The sequence below is a fragment of the Rhipicephalus sanguineus genome, chromosome 9, assembly GCF_013339695.2.
Source record: "Rhipicephalus sanguineus isolate Rsan-2018 chromosome 9, BIME_Rsan_1.4, whole genome shotgun sequence".
In the NCBI taxonomy this organism is placed as follows: Eukaryota; Metazoa; Arthropoda; class Arachnida; order Ixodida; family Ixodidae; genus Rhipicephalus; species Rhipicephalus sanguineus.
The window spans coordinates 137,511,452-137,532,750 of NC_051184.2; the positions used below are offsets into that span (position 1 = coordinate 137,511,452).

Below are 21,299 nucleotides of genomic sequence, written 5' to 3' on the forward strand. Positions count from 1 at the left end.
TTTACCTTGCAGCGAGCGCGGGCTGACAACAAAGAACTAAAGACTAGAAGAAAGGATCGTGGGGCATCGGGCCGGCGCGGACCCATCCCCCGGCTGTCTGCAGCTACCGTGAAAATGCGAGTCTGCTTGGTTGCTGTGTCGCGGTTTCTCGGGAACTGAGACTACGGGGAGAAAACGCCGAGGTACGGCTCGATGACATACTGAACAGACAGCGAACGGGACTCTCGCCATACAGCGAACACAGGTATCCTAAACCAGCCGGCGCCAGCATTGTTATCGGAGAAATGCTGCACCGCTGCCTCGGTCGGTCGTGAGAACGTGCCGACGATGCAGTTTCCAGCTGACGAGGCAACACTCAAACGGCTGCCACTCTCAACGGCAACCGGCGATGGTCAAAAGCGCAGAAATATTCACGATTTCGGCACTGCGCATGGTGAAGAAAACGCAACCACGCAACTACGAGCAGACGAGCTGTCGGTGAGACCGGAAGTGCTAATACTATTGTTTGTTCGGTGTTTTAACTGCATAACGCAATATGAACATACATATTATCTACTTATTGAACTCAAAATTAACAGCGAAGGTAATAATGAGGGTGTCATCGGGATTATAACATCAGCCAATGATGGAACTGCCGACAATCGCGTCATATACTGCGGCCAAATACATCATTTGTCGAGAGAAGAGGGAGCGATTTTAAGCTGACTTTTAGAATTTATCGTAAATTCCAGGCCGCTCGCTTCGCTATAATATTTGGCTCGCATGTTCTCGGGAGCCTCGACTACCGATTGGCAGTGCTTTTTGACCCTGCTCAAAAAGTGTTGCGGGACCCCTTTAAGGGAACCTCCTGGAAAGAAAGACTTAAGATTCCTTTGGAATGCCTGCACATCTTCATGGCAACAGAAGGAGCTCCACTCACAACTGAAGAAATTTTCATATGCTGGGTGAACGAAAGAAGGGGGAAATAAAGGGTTCGCTTTTCTCTGATGTGTCTTGTGACCCGTTGTTGAGCAAGTCAAATGCATTTTGTATTCTACATCAGGAGTGATACAGAATAAAGAAGTGATTTTGAGAGATTGTAGGAATAGTTAGTATATTATGTTGCATTAACAATCGTTGTTGTCAGCGCAAAAACGCCAAAATTCGTCTTCTGAATTTCTTTGTGCTGATTAAAGTGGACGATTGGGCCAGTAGGTGATTCATTATCGACTTTGTGTTGCTGTAGTGCAAAGTTGAAAGAGACTGCGCCTACAGAACATGAAAGGAGAGCTTCAGGAGAACTTCCAGCCCATTAGAGTAACCTATTGGTGTAATCTGCGCCAACAGAATTCGAGACAATCACCTCGAGCATATGAGTCAGTCGACCGTGAGAAAAAAAGGAAAAAAAAGAAAGAGAAAAAAAAAGAGAGAGAAGAAATGCAATTATGATAGATAAGTGCCTTTTTTAGCGGGATAGACGGCAGATCTAGAGATTATTACACAACACGTCCGTCGTATATGTTCTACTATACGTTCATTCATAACAAAAAAACTAAGCAAGTTCACATTTACCGGTGTACAAGATCATCTTTGAACAACTGTATCATTTTTGCACACCCGCTTTGACGGCGCTAAGCTTGCGGTGGCAGCCACATTTCAATAAGAACTAAATGAAAACAAATAAAAACTATCTTTAACTTCATTTTTTTTTACTCTCCTTCCAAGCGTTCTCAAACTTATCCAGTTCTAATTTGAGGTAACGCAAGGAGCAAACAAGCATCACCAAAGTGGTACACTAAAGGAAATTTGGTAATTATGCAACCACAATATCCTGTTCGTACCCAAACATAATAGTTCCCGCTAGCTGAAAAAAGAAACTCGGAAAGCAGCATGCTGCTTCAATATCCCACCGGTACGGCAGCGCAAGAAACTAAACAAACAAATAAAAGCACGGTTCTCTTGGTGCATCGCGGGCGCGTCTATAACGGCCAGACATTTGGCGTGGCACGTCTAGAAAAACTGCCGATTCATTGCCAGTCGTCGCCGTCGAGATAACGCCGACACACAGCACTCTCTTTTCTGCGCACTGAGGTGAAGCGACAGTCTCGGGGCGTGTGTACTGTTTCTTTTCATTCTCTTTTATTTAGTGCCGCGTCACTTCATACGTCATGGCGGGACTTTTGAATTCTTTAAAGGGGTCATGAAGCACCCCTTGGGCTTGTTGAAAAAACACATCCTGCAGAAAGCTGACACGGCTATGAACTGCTCTGCCAAATATTACAGTCGTGCGCGCCGCGTAATGGACACAAGCGGAGCGCGAAGTTGCCGTTTCCCCAGGCACCCTCTTTTCAAACAGAGGCCGGTTCTCACTCTCGTCGGTGGGCGGGGCGTCTGTCCGTTTACGTCGCGGATCTGTCAGTTTATGTCGCAAGAGACATAGCATGCTTATTGGCCGATAGCCGACGTAAATCGAGAGCGGCGTTCGGATCAGATGCGCTTCCTGCCGCGGGGTGCCGCCACTTGCCGGCGCCGCACTCCTCAGTACACGGTAGCCGCACTCGCGCAAGCGAATCACAGCGGGAGAGCGATCGCGTTTCATGACGCGCGCTGACGTAACTTCTTTCCCCCATGCCATCCCTCCCTGTCTAGCTTCCAGTGCGCTCGTCGGCACGAGAAAAGAGAGAAAGCGCTGGGAGCGTGCGCCAAACCCCCGTAACTCCGCTGATTCTTGACGGATTCGAGAAATTTTTGCGGCAATCGATTCGGGAGGCAGTACACTCCGATACTGAGGTCATTAGATCATTACTTGGAAAAGTGGTTCATGACCCCTTTAAGGTCGATACGCCACGTGGTGTCGTTCACGCGAACTAGGCCGCTGGTTTCCAGAAAAGCTGCACATGTTTCTTCGTGCTATGCATTCGTGGCGTAGTATCGTATCGTCGGCGCGCTCTTGCCGTGTCTCGATGATCGTTTTGCGTGACTATCCTTCCGTGCTAGGCATTCGTGGCGTAGAATCGTGTCGTCGGCTCACTCTTGCCGTGACTGGCTGAAGCAGTGTCACTCAGTGTTTGGGAAAAGCAGCCTCCGGACGGAGAAGTCCCTGCAGTAAGCTTCGTTTCGTCGTGAACTTGCCTGAGCAAGATGGCAGCGCATGACGGATCCCAGTGGCACCGAGAGACGAAGCCTCTGGACGACGCTCCTACGGTCGTTATAGATTTCAGGTGAGTTCTACCGGCTTTTGCCTACAGCTCTTTTATTCGCTTCACAGTTAGCTTTGCCACTTGTCTTTCTGATGTTCCAGTTGCACGGATTTTGCTATCGTGTATTTTTCAATGGCTTGGCAACGACGAAAACCGCACTGGACTATCCAGTAGCGGGTAAAATGGAGTGGTGCGCGGCAATATCGTGTTTCCTTATTCCATACATTCCAGAAAAACATGAAATTGCGAGTTGAAATCTCGGTTGCAAGTCGAGTGTGGTGACACGTAGAGCAACGTTGCACCGATATATATTTGACGGGTAAGTAAGCTCAGCTGATCAAATCAATCTAATGCACCCGGCCCCAACATGTCTGATATCCAGAACATGATTTTGGCTCGTGAAACTCTAGAATTTCCTGTTTCTTTCTTTGCTACCCAGACGCTGAAACACGTTTAATACGTATTTATTCGCCGCAAATTCGAACTTCTCGCCGTGCGTGTGTGTGTGTGTGTGTGTGTGTGTGTGTGTGTGTGTGTGTGTGTGTGTGTGTGTGTGTGTGTGCGTGCGTGCGTGCGTGCGTGCGTGCGTGCGTAACTGCTATAAAACTTTCATGCAATAGCTTTTTTAGCACGGCTTCATTTAATTCAAAACAGTGGTGACTTTATCTTATGATAGTAAAAATTATCATGCAACAAAGGTAAATGTGAGTTCACTTCAAAGTTGTAGTTTTTTGTGTTTTTTTTGTCCACAAACTGCATACGAGAATAACCTTATCCTCTTGTGATCCTTGATTTGTCTAATATGGTGTGGTGTTAGTGCCTAATAGTAAACACAACACCAGCTAGTAATAATGGCAGTAAACATACTGCTCAAACGCTGTGTTGCGTGGATATTGGATGCCTTTGTTATACCAGCCGTGGTTCAGTTCGGTATTATTTTCAACACAAAGATACAGTCTACAGTGATGTTGTGGGCAGTGGAAAAAAATCCTTTAAAATGGACTTGGAAGCGTTACGCTGCTAAGCCCAAGGACGCGGGTTCTATTCCTGACCCCGGCAGCTGCATTTAGATGGGGGCGAGATACAGAAATTCCCATGCCCTTTGATTTGTGCACGTTGAGGAACTCCAAGTAGTTAAAATTAATCCGTGGTCTCCCACTATGTAGCACCGCTTAATCGTGTCGTGCTTTTCGCTCATAAATCTCTAGCAATTATTACTTCGTCATTATATCTCGAAACTCTCGCTGTATCGTATTTGAATTCTATTCGCCATCGTCTGCAATGAATATTTAGCACTTTTTACAGCAGGGTACCTCATTTGACATTCTTTTACAATGCACCTTAATTGTCCCAATTTCGTGCCATAATCAGCTGTTGTTTTTAATATGTATATAAGTCACTTCAGCACTGTTCCTTTTTGTTTGACCGCTTCTCATCACCTCAATTGTTTGAAGTGATGTTTGTGCTGCACAGTTTGCCCGTGTTTGCTCCCAACCCTCTATACTGGTCAAGGCTGGCTGATGGGTTGTCCTTCCAGACAAATGGAAAAACTAGACCTTTGCCTGTTGATATAGATCTGAAGAAAAAAGGGCACATTAGGCCTTTAGAATACCTGCACCTTCGCGCAGCTGATCTGAAGCCAGGCACTAGAAGGGCACGCTCACAATGACGCGACAGAAAGAAGGTAGTGAAGGCAAGCGTAGTCTTGTCGTACATTCGCCATATTTCGTGTAGCTGTACACACATTTGACCGTTTTCTTCTTCGTTAAACTAATAATAATATTTGGCGTTTAACGTCCCAAAACCACGATATGATTCAGAGACGCCGTAGTAGAGGGCTCTGGAAATTTCGAGTACCTGGGGTTCTTTAATGTGCAGCTAAATCTAAGTACACGGGCCTCAAAAATTTTCGCCTCCATCGAAAATGCAGTCGCCGAGGCCGGGACTCGATCTCGCGACCTACAGGTCTTCGTTAAAATACTGCTGGTCTAGTGATTATGGTGCTCTACTGCTGACCCGCAGGTCGTGGGATCGAATCCTGGCAGCGGCGGCCGCATTTTCGATGGAGGCGAATATGGTTTAGTCCCGTGTGCTTAGATTTAGGTGCACGTTAAAAAACTCCAGGTGGTCGAAATTTCCGAAGCCCTCCACCACGGCGTCTCTCATAATCTTATCGTGGTTTTGGGACGTCAAACCCCAACAATTATTATTATTATTAAAATACTGCTGCCATGCTATACAGGGTGATTTTTTTTTCAGACAATAGATATCTTTTATAAAAAAATTCTATGACAGTCACGCTCCAGTCGTACTCTAGTTCGCTCCAGTAGCACTCTAGTTCGAGGCGGAAATATTCTGCAGCAACAAAAATTGCGTTGACGGGAATAATTAACAAAACCCCGTTAACTAACTTTTATTTATTGACTTCAGGGCAGTTGTTTATATCAGAAATTTGTAGTGCGTGCCACTTTATGGCATACCCATTTTTCAGAAATCATGAAAGTTTTACGTAACTCGAGATATTTATTGTGAAATTTTAAGGGCTAAATCAAAACTGATCGTGCCCAGCGCACAGAAAACGCGGTTTTTCTGTTACGTCAGACCGGAGCTGCCTGCGACAAGGGAGTGACGAAATCAGGTGCGTCATGGTCGTACCTTTTCGTGAAAAGTGGCAAGTCATCTCACTTGCGCCAGCGGATCGCCTTACCTTTGCGTGTGGCGCTTGGTGCTCATCTGTTTCTTTCGAGATGCGCGCAACCGAAACCGCAGTAATATCAACCTTTTCTTTCTATGTTTACAGATAAGTACCACACATCTCACCAAAAATAATAAGCTGTTTACTTGTTTATTTCTGAATGCTTGCAGATTTTCCTGATCACATTCTGTTTCGGCCCACCTTCATTAAACTATCATCACCTCCTTTTCACGCCTAGCTCCGAGCTTACGTAACAGAGAAGCCACGTTTCCTGCGCGTCAAGCGCTATCGGTTTCGATTTCGTCCTCGAAATTCGAGGATGAATATCTCTAATTACGTGTAACTTTCGCGATTTAAAAAAAAATGTGTATGCCATAAATTGGCACGCGCTACAACTTTCTAATATAAACAACTACCTCCAAGTCAGGAATTAAAAGTTAATTAACGAATTTTTGTTAAATAATCTCTTCATTGCCATTTTAGTTGCAGCAAACTATTTCCTTCTTGGCATAAGGTGCGTGCGCGAAAACATCTTGAGCCTGGCTATTATACAATTTTGATACGAAATATGCATTCTCATAAAAAACATCCTTCTAATTGTACGGAGGTTATACAGCGGAAACAGTTGCAGCTGGCTAAGGGAGTAACAGACCCTCAAAGTACAGCAAGGTTAATGAGTATCCCTGGTTTTGTTCATTGCCATGACACTTCATGGAATCTGGTGTGTGAGCGCTGCCCTTATCAGATTAAAAGGTGATCGATATGTCTGTCATCATGTGTTTGTTTTGTGCACTTGAATATTTCAGGTTGCTTCAAGACTGCACATTGAAGCTCCACAGCTGCATTTGACCAGGAAGCCTCCGTGGAAACTACGTGTCTCGAGATAGTGAAGACGTGTCCAAGAATTCGGAATAGCCACGCTTAAGGTCTGGTCGTGAGTGGCCTCGAATCTGTGCAACCTGCTGTCCTTTTCGCCAGAATGCCACCTGACCCTGACATGGTCTGGGAACATGACACTGCCAAGCTCGTGCGCGCAAGCTGTGTCACCTATTGGGGTCCTGTATCTCAGATGACTACATGAGAATGCTGTACTACATGAGAACTACACATGTTGCATGTTTTGCGCTGTATGCCACATAAAATGTGTAATGGATATCGCAAAGAAGTGTTTGATGGCTGGCCATTGATTCCCATTCATAAAAACTGACTGCTGGCTATGCTAATGTTTATGCTAGGTCTAGTACATTGCCGCATTTGACAGTAATGAACGATGTTAGCGAAACTATTGCTTTTCATATCTCACTCATTCTGATAGTAATGTGTCTCGCTGTATTTCTGGACGGTGTTTCTGTATGTCAGTTCTGCACAGAACTCTCCATACCACAGCTAAATATATATATTTATATATATATATCATACATTATATATATAAGGTACTTGACACACGACGTACGTTTTAGCATTAGCATAGTGCTAAAACATACGTCGTGTGTCAAATACCTTCCTTCAGTATCAGGACCTCCGTGATCTTTCTGTAGCTCTTATATATATGGGTCATTCCATGCCAAGTGTCCCAGACGGGGCGCTCGCACATCGCAGATTTTGCTGATCAAATTTGTTCCTTTTTGCTGTGCCACATGGAATATTGTGGCAAAACATTTTTGCTCGAAAAAATTTTTGACGGTCCTGGCACCCCCTCGAATTTGGCTTCTATTTATTACACTGTACCTAATAGAAAGATGTGTATAAAATCTACTTTTGTGTGTTGAGCTTCGAAACCGCGCTTGCGCTATCGCAGAGGTTCTGTTTAGTTGTCCCATTCATTATTTCCGAATTTTTTGTGTTTCACTACCAGCTACGTAGCTTCAAGAACTACAAAGATCTTCAAAGTTCGGGAATTTTTCTTGAGGTATCTGGAACTCACCCTAACCAATATTAATAATAGCCTGATTTCCAGGAAAGTGTATTTTAGTACAAAAATGTTTAGGGGTAAAGTAGACTTGAAATGTTTGTGAAAAAATTGTGAAATTAGAGAAAATATGCGATCTGACGCATGTTTGACCGTATTTTTCATACTGGTGCGTTCCAAGTAAAAAACCTTGTCATGCGGCGTTTGATAGAAGACTTCGTCGTTAAGTAATGAGGAAAGTCTAATCAAATCATTTTCTGTTTTAAGGAAGAAACTAATTTTTGAATTTGGCCCTCCGAACGCGCCGTGCATTTCATTTTGTTGCCACTTCGCCGTAAAGCACGTGGTAGCCCTTGCAGCTGACACTCGTCACAGGCAGCAACCAGTTGCGAGATGTATGTCAGTGGCTCGTGAGTGGTCGAAAGTCTTGTCGCGCTGATGTCAGGGCGACGAGTAATGAATTTGCGTTACAATGGGAACTTGCTAGGCGGACCCAATGGGAAGTATGGACGCCCGAGAGCAGCCTGTGGAGTCGTTGGCACAGTGTGCTAGAGGGACGTCTGCACAACTAGCATACACATACTGAAAGAAATAATGCACACTGTATACACTTGTTTCTCAGGGTATACGTGTTGTACAGACGGCCCTCTAGCACATTGTGCCAACGACGCCATAGGCTGCTCTCGGGCGTCCATACTTCCCATTGGGCCCACCAAGCAAGCTCCCATTGTAACGCGAATTCATTACTCGTCGCCCTGATATCAACGTGACAAGACTTTCGACCACTCACGAGCCACTGACATACATCTCGCATCTGGCCGCTGCCTGTGACGAGTGTCAGCTGCAAGGGCTACCACGTGCTTTACGGCGAAGTGGCAACAAAATGAAATGCACTGCGCGTTCGGAGGGCCCAATTCAAAAATTATTTTCTTCCTTAGAACAAAAAAAATGATTTGATTAGACTTTCTTCATTACTTAACGATGAAGTCTTCTATCAAACGCCACATGACGAGGATTTTTACTTGGACCGCATCAGTATGAAAAATACGATCAAACATGCGACAAATCGCACATTTTCTCTAATTTCACAACTTTTTTCGGAAAGATTTGAAGTCTATTTTACCCCTAAACATTTCTGCACTAAAATACACTTTCCTGGAAATCAGGCTATTATTAATATTGGTTAGGGTGAGTTCCAGATAGCTCAAGAAAAATTCACGAACTTTGAAGATTTTTGTAGTTTTTCAAGCTACGTAGCTGGTAGTGAAACACAAGAAATCGGAAATAATGAATGGGACAACTAAACAGAACCACTGCGATAGCGCAAGCGCGGTTTCGAACCTCAACACACAAAAATAGATTTTATACACATTTTTCTATTAGGTAAAGTTTAATAAATAGAAGCGAATTTCGAGGGGGCGCGATGATTGTCAAAAGCTTTTTCGAGCAAAAGTGTTTTGACACAATACTCCATGTGGCACAGGAAAAAGGCACAAATTGTATCAGCAAAATCTGCCATGTGCGAGCGCCACGTCTGGGACACTTGGCATGGAATGAATGAATGAATATATATATATATATATATATATATATATATATATATATTGCTTAACAATGGTGGAGACGTGACTAAGGACTACGCGTTATTTGCAGGATGTTGTGCCTATAGTTTAGGTGCTTCTTGATAAAACAGTAGGTTGTCATTACAGTGTGAACGTGTATGAAGTGGCATGAAGTGTTTAAAACCGATTCGGAGAATAATTTTACGAATCACAGAAATTTCAGTTTGTTTATAGGAATTCATTGTAGGATGAAGGCATGCAGACGTGAAAGAGAACAGACACAGACAAACCAAACGCTAGCGTTTGAGCTGTCCGCATATCTACTCTTTCCGTGTTGCATGGCTTACTTTCTTCTTGAATAAACATTTTTTGTTGTTTTACGCGAGCGGCGATTGTTCTGAGACGAGTGCACCACTGTAAGGTTGCTACAAAAACTTGTTGCGGCTCTCATGCATCCACCAGAGTGTTCCTGTTTGAGTAAACCCGGTGGAAGCGCCTTGTTGAGTAACAAGAGGTACCGGCACCAACTTTCGTCGATTGTCAGATAAAAACCCTAATGGTGTTCGCTCCGATTTGAAGTTATTTTGAAATTCTTGATCAATCTCTATAAAACTTATTTAGTTTATGTGTAATGTACGCTGATTTTGAAAATGCAAATATTTTTTTACTATTATATGTCGCGTTCATTAAAGGGACACAAAAGAGAAACAATGAATTGGTTTAGATTGATAAAGTGTGCTCGAAGAACTCTTGTGTAGTTTATTTCACCACCATAGGTTTATTATTAGAGGAGAAAACCAAGTTCAAAATTTCATTTTTAAATTTCGCGTCGAACATTGTAACTCGCGAAGTAAAAGATTTCAAAGAGCATTTAGCGTATTTTGGCGCCACTGGCTCGACGAAATTTCCAGAAACTCGTTATGTCAAGTCTCTGGCCCCCTCAGAGGACAATGTACTTCGATTTAACCGATTAGGAACTACGTAGGCCCAAGCAGGCGCCGTGAAATATATGTGACGTCACGGCAAATGGTGCGGGAATTCCAAGGTGGCGTCGCCACCTGTATTTTCTTTTTGCGCGTTTTCTCGCTTATTAAGCGTCTTCTCGCAGCAAGCGTGGTGTTTTTGGTTTCGTGGAAGACTACTTTACTAATGCGAGAAAAATCGTTTTGCTCTTTAGTGCCCCTTTAAGAATATCAAACATTTTATGTGCCGTGTTAGACCTGCACGAGTTACAAAGTAAGCATATCACGATAATATGAAATGGGAACTGTATGCAACATAACCAGAATGCATGTTGTTCTAAACCCACTTAACAATAGTTGTAGTATGCTGGGCATTGACCAGTAAGTGTATGTCTAGCTGGTGATTCGCTCACGAGAGTTCAATATTACGTAACTTTTAACTCAAACAGGTTTAAAACGCGGGTTCGTATGGGGTCTAGTGGGTTCATGAACATTATGCCAGAACAGCGAAGTAAACTCCTTTAAAACTATTGCATACAGTTTTTATCCCCTAATTATAGCGATATGTTGATTTGCTTTGTAACTCTCCAAGTTTGGAAACGCTTGCTCATCAAGACACATGGAATTTTTATGTGTTAAAACTCCGTTTTCTTCCAGATAATCGCATATTTGAAATATCCACATAAGTAAACCTAAACTCAGCAAGTTTCATCAATATCGACCAAGAAGAAAAATAAACGCATTATTTGTTGCAGAGTGTCTCATTGAGTACCACGGAGTGGTCACACTGACTCTTGCCAGGGGAGTCATGTACACCACTGTCCTTAAGGACAACGGAGTCAAAGGAACGCTCCAGTGGGGGTCAGCGTTACCATGGCAAAGGGGTCACCCTAACTACCTAGAGGTACTAGCGGGAAATAAAAGGTAGTCGCGTAGACTCCTGCGTTGGGAGTTATACATTATCTCTCTGCTTGTGAAGAAGGGAGTCGTTGGTCTGAAGAAAGAAGGGAGTCGTTTGACACCCCAAAAGGTCATCATATGTGTAGCAAGGCGATTACCACCCAAAGGTAGTCAGTGCAGACACCCTTTTTTTTTAAGAGTGATATACGCTAATACACGTTACGTTCATGGATGACCAACTCACCCGATCAGCAACCCTTCTGAGCACTGGAAACATCTCAAACTTGCATATTAAATGCGAAGCATTTTTTAGCGATCCTTTGCCACTTTGAGCGTTTCTATCTATCTATCTATCTATCTATCTATCTATCTATCTATCTATCTATCTATCTATCTATCTATCTATCTATCTATCTATCTATCTATCTATCTATCTATCTATCTATCTATCTATCTATCTATCTATCTATCCGCCTACGTCTGGGTGCTTTCATGATCGCCTCCTTGACTTGGTGTAGACCAAAATTGGCATGGAAGGGTAAGAGGATTTGACGAATGCGACTGTCGGGTCACGACATGAATAATGGAAAATCCTGTCGAGTACGTCGTCAAACCTTTTCCTCCAGACACGTGTGGCACAAATCCGTTTACCACGCGCCGCGGTGTAGGGGTGTGCGCCACAGGTGATTGACAGTTTATATCCACCCAGGAAGAGCGAGAACAGACATCGGTAATTTAAATAAGAGAGCGTTAAGAAAAATCGATAATCGGCAGCGTTGACCCGACGAATGGAAAGAATAAGAATTAGGACACCAGCGGGAATCGAACCCAAGCGTGCTTCGCGGCAATCAGGTGTTCTACCACAGAGCTAGGCCAGGTCTATAAACTGGCTTGGAAAAACAGTCTATGCGGGCATAATAGCGGTGCAACGTCAATTGTGTTTGTGGTGCTGGCTACCTAATTTTACAAGAAAGCAATAATCACTACATACGTACTTATATGGTACAGACGCCATACCAGATTAACGTCTGTGGTTCCTGTGTAGGCTCCGCCTCGGTTCCTATGGCCAGCCTCGGTACCACTTTTATGACGACTTACATCCATAAGTTCTCTGGGAAAAAAGTGAGAGGTTTTTCAGCTGCAGCGAGCAGTGCCGTGTACCACCCTGTACAGTAGATCTAGCTGGAGTCACTTCCAGCCAAATTTCAGCTGGAAGTTATTGCAACGGGATCCAGCTGAAGGACATTTCCAGCTGTATTATGGAACCGCACATTTATTTCAGCTGGGGTTTTTCCAACTGCAGCCTTCCCGCTTTCAAACTGGATTATGGAACCTGAAATTTCATCCGGCTGGATATTCCCCAGCTGTTCCTACATAGAAAAGGCTCCAACTGGATGAAATTTCCGGTTCCATAATCCACTTGGAAGTAAAAGCTTTTTTACATGGGGAAATGCTCGAGGCCCGTGTACCGAGACTTAGGTGCAAGTTAAAGACCACCACATGGTCGAAATTTTCGGAGCCCCCCACTATGCACGGCGTCTCTCATAATCATATCGTGCTTTTGGCTTAACAAAGCTGAATGGGCTAGTCGGTTGTGCATACTTGAAATAAACAGTGCAAAAAACGGACGGCCACGGAAAGGAAACGCACAGGACAAGCGCTTGTCCTGTGTGTGTCTTTTCCATGGCCGTCCGTTTCTGGCACTGTTTATTTCAAGTGGCTTTGGGACATAAAACCCCCACAATTATTATATTTTAAACGCCAGCGGTGAGCGAGTAAACGGCTCCCTGCCATCTTGGAGACGACGGTTTCGTTTCGCAGGTTGCCGCCATAGAGTTAGTACAGACTTTAAAGGAAAAGCTAGGCCTAAAGAGCGCCGACCACAACAACACCGCCATTACACTAACACTGCCATTGTTGTCTTTGCAATTATTTACAGATCGGCTAAAATTAACGCTATTCAGTGTTTCGCACTATAAATCAAACACGGGAATTTTGATGAATTAGAAACGTGCGGACGGTGTTTACATTTATTTACAAGATTTTAAAGAAATATGCAAGGCTATTTGGACAATTTGGTGAGCACAGGAAGTTGTGTTTGCAGGCACTTTTGCTAGATGGCGCTGCCATATCCATTTGAGTTCGAGATCGTGGCCGATTGCGCGCCCTGCGACTGAGTTGAGAGTCGCAGTGCGTCGTCGTCTGCGCTTTATGATGACACGTGCTTACAGCTCTACTTCACGTTAGTCCACTTTCATCAATTACGATGAAAACTCAATACCACCGATAAGTCTAGCACACGTGTCAGGGGCGGCTCACGCTCGCGCGGTAGCGTAATGACGGCAATGGCAGCGCCCTTGCGGTCGGATATTCTAATGCGTCTGTGCTGTTCTAGTTCATTATAGTCTGTATTAACTAACCGGAGTCCGTAATACCTGGTTGCCGCAATCTTCGAGAGATGGCGCCACGCTGCGTAGGGCGCACCAGCCTGCTGCCGCGTCGTGGCTGGATACGCTTGGCAAAGCCCAAGATTTATCTCGCACAGTGATAGCGAAACAATGGCATCCATGTGGACGAGTGCACAGTGCAGTATGGTGTAGCTTGGTGGGATATGCCCTGGCGAACGTGCACAAGATTGTGGCTAGTGTAATCTCCAACAAATCTGCTTTGCCGGTAGATATTTCATGCTTACGTATATGCTCTCGAGAGAGTCAGCCGTTTTTGTTTTCTTCTCATATGCCAGCTATCCCTACCCTCTCATCCACGCTGCTACATCATGTTGAGTGTACCCAGCATAATTCTTACCTTCTTAATAAAACGTATTGTTGCGTCAGTTGAACGTTCTTTCCTGTACCTGTTCGCCTCGCGTTGCGTTATTACCTTTTGCTCAGTCTTCACTTCTCGAGTTCATACAGCAGTGGGAAACCTCGCTGGACCAGCGCGATCTGTTCGCGAGAGTGCGCGACATGTGATCCTGGACGCCCGTCCCTGCGGTTTCTCTTTATTTTAACAGATGTTTTCACTCCAAGCGCCATATCAGTATGCAAGAATTTTTTACGATCTTTATTGATATTTGACGTGTCGGTAGGCAACATCATTCCGAAATGAAGCATCCAGCAGCAAATGCGATGTTCTCGGAATCCTCTCCTGGCAGGTAGTGCACTCTCCACAGACTCGTGTGCACGAGCACTGAAACAAACGCATAGACGTTGAGTTAGTACGATTTCTTACAATGATGGATAGTATTCTAAAAAGAAACGCCATAGTGGTCGAGAGTGGACTATGCGCAAAAGCCGGTGTCTGCAAGTAGCCAGAAAATGGACCGATCGTTCGTTGGGCACGAGGCGGGTGAATCGAACATTACGCACTGGCTGTTCGTGTGGAACCATTGCATAGTTTCGCTACTATAAACAAAGCAAATATTTCGCAACATCCGACTGTATATATGTTTACTATCTTCCGCCTGCGAAACAACGTATCGCAGCTAAACAAAGGCACAAGTTCAGAAAGAATGCACAAGCAAAATGGGTAATTCTTCCCACTTTTTGGCAGAGCAGGCCTTCACCACAAGCAGGTGCGTTTGCTTGTAGACTGTGTAGACTGTTCTGATTGCTGGCAATCTGGTCTATAGCAATCAATACAACCTGTGATGTGTGTGTGTGTGTGTGTGTGTGTGTGTGTGTGTGTGTGTGTGTGTGTGTGTGTGTGTGTGTGTGTGTGTGCGTGCGCGCGTGCGTGTGTGTGTTCTTATTGCCGCGGGCTCTATTTGCAATTGTCTGCGCCCCACAAGTCCTTCAGATGATCATTTACATGTGACGTTTCCCTCTAGTGCGCGAGGGGGGGGGGGATCCTGTATTTAGCGTGCTTAGAAGGCTCACATGCTACCAAGCTCGAAATGTTCTTGAGAGGCTATAATTTGTGCAGTTTTTATTACAACACAGATAGTATTACATTGAAAGATTGATCATCTGGCCCTGACAGCCTTCCTTGCACGAGTCACAGGAGACGCGGTACATAATTATTCTAAGATAAATGTTCCTACAATATATATGTATGCTTCTGCAGAAGTACCACAGCTTTTCTCGAGTCGGGACCTCACGTTCTCGTAGTTCTAATTTAGTTAAGATTCCTTGAGTCTGTAGATTTTGTGCGGTTGATTAGATGACCGGTAACGGCTTATTACAAAAAGGGGCCGTAAACAATTTTTGCAAAAAATTACACCATCTCCCACTAAAGGGAACCATTCGGGGTTTCGAAGCAGCGCATGGATCGACTTAAAGTTCCGTTCCTCACGGGTACCCGATGTTAACGCGTCCTTGCAAGTGAAGCACATCATGAATTCCCTGTAGTTGCTGTTGCTGTTACTCGTCCCGAACTCTTTTTGGAGCACGCCACGCGGGTTCATCGCGCGTCTGAAGAATCTCCTTCCCCGACGCCATCACGTGATTGCTGAGAGGGTGTAAGGGGGAGGGACCACAGCTCCTTACCCATTCCCTTACACAGGCCCGAAAGCGCTAGCGAGTGTCAGCACAAATGGTTCCCGAGAGGACGGTTGCAGATGGAAGGAAGGACACAGCAGCGAGCAAAAGCTGCTTCGCATCTAATAATCATGGAATGACCTGACTGTTAGAGTTCATTGCCTCGCGAATAGATTGCCGCAAAAATTTCTCGAATCTGACAAGGACGAGCGGACTTACAGGGGTTTCTCTTGCGCTTTAAAGGGGCCATGAACCAGCCCTCAGATTTGGTGAGAAAACATATCCTGCAGATAGCAGACATTGCTATGAACATCTCAGTCCAATCTCGCAGTCGTGCGCGGCAACTAGAGCTTAGAAGCGGAATGCCAAGTAGCCATTTTCCCAGGCGCCCTCTTTCCATAGAGGCCTGTGCTTACTCTCTTCGGAGCTGCCGGCGTCTGCTGTTTGGCGTGGAAGAGCAGACATACATCCAGAGTGCGCGACATGTCCCTGTAACCGCTCGTCCTTGACAGATTCGAGAAATTTTTGCAGCAACCGATTCATGAGGCAATTAAAGAAAAAGAAAACATGGCTGATCCCTCTGTCTTAGGAATTGGTATAACACGAAAGTGAAACGTGTCTTCACAGACGTAGTTGAGCGTTTGTTGCGCATTATTTCGCCCCAAGGGCGAAGGCGTGAATGCTACAGCAACGAATTGTAATGTCAAGCGAAGAACGGCAAGCAGCTCGAAACTTGCAACGCGCTGCTCAAGCAGAAATGACGCACGGAACGAATATACACAGGATGAGAGCGAACTGTCACATTTTTAACCTATTTCTCAATGAGCACCGCGCTCCTTTCGCAAAAGCGGCCGCTGCAGTGAGCCAAGTGGCCTTCGTGCTCTCAACGCGAGACGTACAAATCACCGCAATCACGAGATAAGCGCACGCACAAGTGACCACGCCCTGTAGACGCGGGCGCTCGTCGCAACGGCGACGACCTTTCAAGCGCGCTCTTCGAGCCCTTCGCGCCATCTCGCTAGTGACAACAAAAGCACGCTGTGACACAGATCTCTGAGTACAGTCACCGGCAAATGGTATATATAAATAGCTCGCCGTTAGCATTGCGAAGAACGGGCCGTCCGTGGCCGAATCGTTTCGCGCTGCGGGGCGAGTGGTCGTAAGTTCGATTCCCGGTGACGGAACTTTTTATTCTGTTTTTTTTTTCTTTGCGCACTGTTAGTCTTTATATTTTACAACGTCATATCCGTGACGGAAATATGTCAGTGGGGCCGTGGTGGACCCCGGCATAAAACACTTTCGTGTTAAAATTGTAGTGGCTTAGCTCGGCTATGCCAGGATATACGTAGCGTGAGCTAAGGTTCAGCTGATTATTCTTAGCTCTCCTCTTTGTCTAGGATTAGCTCTATTATCATGCTTACTGCTGCTTCAAAGACACACACATGGTGTACGCATTATGTGACACACGTATATTTATTTTTTGCTCAGCGCCATTTCTCTATTGCCACAAAGACAGCTCGGTGGTCAGTGTAGTAACACGCTGCCGTCTTATGGACCCAACGCGCGGCGCAGCGCCGGCGTTGGGGCCATAGGGACGGCAGCGTCTCTATGGCAGCGTCTCGTGCCCGGTCAACACCACCTATACTCCATCTCACCAGCTGGTTGCAGCACTGTGGATGCTACGGGGATGCTCAGCCAATAGGAAGAGCGAGCACACCTCACGATGTATTTATCCGCGCCGCGTTGTCTGCACGGCGTCGCCGTAGCCGTAACGCGTTGTGCGAATAGAGCGAGCACACGGGAGCAACCAACGCTCTAATGGCGCGTTCACACGGAGACATTCAGCGGAGAGAGCGCGCGGAATTCGCCTCGGCGGCAGCGAGATCCGCCGGAAAAGCCCTTTTTGCGCCGATCAATCCCGGACCGATTTTCGCGGCAGCTGCCGCCAGATTCCCCCACCGCGAACCAATTGGAACGCGAGTCGAACATTCGAAAAATGGCGGCTTGCTTGTGATATCGCAGTCATCGAAGCCCGCAGCGACAGCGAAGTCTTTAGTAATCATCCTGTAGTTCTCGACAACTGCCAAGTGTTGTCGCGATTAGCATCTTTGCAATACACCATCGCGATCTCGCTGAACGGGTAGCATTATCTCGGCTCGACCAAGCTTCTCTTGTCTTGCAAATCAGGACCAACCAACCACAACTGCTTGCCTAGTTTTTCGTTCGGCGAATGCATATTTCGCCTCGTCAGACATCGCCAGAAAGTTGCTTTCCAGCAGGCACAGCAGTTCGACGACCCTGCTCCTGTTTATGCGCTTCGCCATAACGAAACGCGAACACAACGCAGAGCGTCTCAATGCCAGCGTTCCTTCGCGCGAAGGAACGATGACAACTGGATGAAGTTGAGAGTATGACGGAAACCCGTCTGGCCGGGATGAAACATACTAGTTAAAGGTCGCGATTAGCATCTTTGCGCGTCAATACGTCAAAACGTCAATACATTCGTTTTTAAATCATTTGGTCTGTGTCCGGATCCCTTTAACTAGAACGATGACAACTAGGCGCCCAAATTTCGGCGGGCGGTTGCTAAGTATTGTAAACAATGTAGAATTTCGGCGGCGCGCGAATTTAGGTCGCTGTGGCCGGCGGATGGGAGTGTGAATGGGCAGCAATGGCTGCGCCAGAAAAAAAAAGCCGCACCTCCCCGAAGGGGATCGTGAGGAAATGCGAATGCATTTGGGTGCACCCGATGAGTGTGGCAATAATTATTGAAGAGAGACGAGAATGCTCGAGTAGCACTGTGTTACACTTCGTGCTAGTGGTATCGTTGCCGCGAGAGATTCGACTTCACCGACTTCCATCGCTATCAAGACACCAAAGCGCGCGCTCCCTGCATGATATATATAGGTCCGAGCGCGGAGAGGAGGAGCGCCCGAGCTCTCTCTCCGCCGAGCGAGCTCCGCGATGCGAGCGCCCTCACCGGGTACACTCCTCCTCTCCCTTACCCTCCGCTGCTCCGTGATGCGAGCGCCATCACACGCCCGCGCGCTCCTCCTCTCTCTTACCCTCCGCCGCTCACCACCTGCTCCGGTTGCTAGGCGCGGCGCAGCTGTTGCTAGGGGCGAGGAGCAGCGCACACGGAGAGATAACACCTGTGCGCACGCCGGCCAGGAACGCAGGACAACCCCCGACTAAGAAATGCATTCGCATTTAAAAAAACCATGCGTTGGGCGAGTAAAACGAACAAGTGGTAGCAACCAACGCTGTTAGCGTTGGGCAACAGCGGTAGCACCTGAAAAAACAAAAGAAAGAATAACATGGCAGCACACGTCAACGCTGGTTCATTGCGCCTCGAAATTAAGAAGTCGCCGTCGAGAGCTGTGTGGCCCGTAAGCTCTGAACTGACTCATGTATTAGCGTCATATTTGCGTCCTGGTGCTTCGACAGCAATGTATTCGTGTCTATTTTGCACTGTTTTTAAGATTCATTCTCAAATTCTTGGCGACAAGGCTTAGCAGGCACGGCTGAACAAACAGCTAATATCAATAATAAGGACAAAACATGCCTGATACTTTGTCCTCAGCGTGAGATGGCACAAAGCGATAGCAGATTCCCCCGTTTATTCAATGCTGTCCGGACAGTGGGCAAGTAACAAGCGCGAGTTCGGATCGAAGCGGGCGATCGCGTCTCAATGGGCGCTGCCATGTTGGTTCGTCATCACAATTATCGGAAGTTACCGATGCATTTATTAAATGCTCGTGACGTACATGGGAATCCTGCTTAGCGCATCACGTATTGCTGTGCAGTATCGCGTAGCACCTTCTCCAATTATATTGCAATTACAAACGGAACTGTGTTTTGGTGCGCAAGCATGTGATTTGTTTACTTCTCGTAGCTTCCACCCTGCTGCAACCAGCTTGTGAGATGGAGTATAGACAAGAGAATGCCTGCGCACTTCCTCCGTGACGTCACAGACCTTGCCCGACGGAGAGGGACGCTATCGCCCGCGGCGCGGTTTGCGCGTTCATACAGTGGCAGCAGTGGACGCATTCGGTCAGTCGGCGCCAACGTTCTAGAAACGTTGGTCGACGCAGCACACGCGACAGGGATGCGGTCAGCCCGCAGCCACGGGCTCATAGGTTAGAGTGTTCCAGCGTTCCGGTGCGCCAGCTGTGTGACACCACAGCTCCTCGCGCATGCGCAGCACGGCTCTTGTACGGGCACGCGAAACCGCTCCGGATGGCCAGTGTAGCTAACGCTACAAAACATCAGCATTGAGGTCATTCGATGATTACTCTGAGAAGTGGTTCATGACCCCCTCAAGAGCTTTCTCTCTTCTCTCGTCCCGGCGAGCGCGCTGGAAACTACACAGGTAAGAATGGCACAAGGGGACGAAGTTACGTCATAGAACAAAGAACCAGTTTAGAGAAGGGAAACTGTAGCCTGGACAACAGTACGAAAGATAAGCAGCGGTAGCGCATGGAACTACCGAAGGCACCCAAGAGATGGCGCTGCGTAAACAGGAAACGGAAAACACAATTTATTGTTTTTTTGTTTTTTTTAGGTAGAAAAAAGCAAATGGCTGCCTTTTTTATTCCGTAGCGGGTGCATATGCGCATACGCAGGTGCCTCGGCTGGTTTTTTATTCTATCCTTTTGAAACAGAAGTGTACGAAAGAGGCCGGGACTCGCGTAGGGCTACGGATGTCTCGTTATCTTTCACCCGCTTGTTTTAAGCGCGTCCATACGCCCAGCAGCACGCCAAAGCGCCCTTCGGAACGCAGTACCTGCGCGTACGAAGGTTACATGGAACCGAAAGGCATACATTGGCAACTGGCACCAGTAAGAACAATACACGAGTGAGTAGAAGGAACGATAATCTTTATTGACAGTGAGCAAGCGGTAAACGTGCCTTGTTGAGACATCGTGAGCTCGTAAACGACTAGACTTCGCCGTACTTCAAATAAGAGACAAAACAAATTAGGCGGCGTGTGTTGCCCGTTTCCACCGTCAGCTAGTGCTCACAATAACCAACTTGTATTGTAGGAGAGGCGTAAAACATCAGCATTTTTTTTTGCTATAGTTTCAGTACTTGCTTTCCACGAGTACGCCTGAAGACCCCTGGGTTTGTTGTTATTACAACATATTGCGGTCAGGCTGAGAATACCAGGCAGGTTCACGCATAGAAGGCACAATATAGCGGATGTCTACAGAATGGCAGAAAATATGAGCATTTTAACACGTGATATCGATGAAACAACCGATAAATGGGATATATGCGAGGCCTCAAAGAGGTGCAGAAATACAGAGAAGGGAGAAACGATTTTCTATGCCGGTCATTCTCTTATTGTGACATAGCCACTGGAAAGTAGGCTTCATCAACAGTCTGGCCCAGCCGTGCTCATGCCATCGCACAATTCACTCGTTCATTTGAGCCCACCAGACCTTGCAAGTACAAGTGAAATAGCAGCTTTGTCCACACGTGTTAGCAAACAACTCAAACGCGAGAACAGCGAAGTGTGATATGTTAACGAAGTCACAAAGCAGAAAGAAAAACGCTGGGCTTGAAAGTACGTGTACCTGCCATCGTCGAGGAACCTGTGGAAACTGACGCC

The 21,299-nt window shown here is 46.3% G+C and overlaps 1 protein-coding gene across 1 annotated transcript in view; it reads right to left on the bottom strand.

The window, feature by feature from the left end:
- Positions 1-14,298: 14,298 nt before the first annotated feature.
- The window catches only part of LOC119404402 (uncharacterized), a 326,575-nt gene continuing 319,574 nt past the window's right edge, over positions 14,299-21,299 (bottom strand). The window contains exon 10 of the mRNA XM_049419529.1: positions 14,299-14,396. Within this exon, the coding sequence (XP_049275486.1) occupies positions 14,302-14,396 (95 nt within the window). The 3' untranslated portion in view covers positions 14,299-14,301. The remainder of the gene's footprint in view (positions 14,397-21,299) is intronic.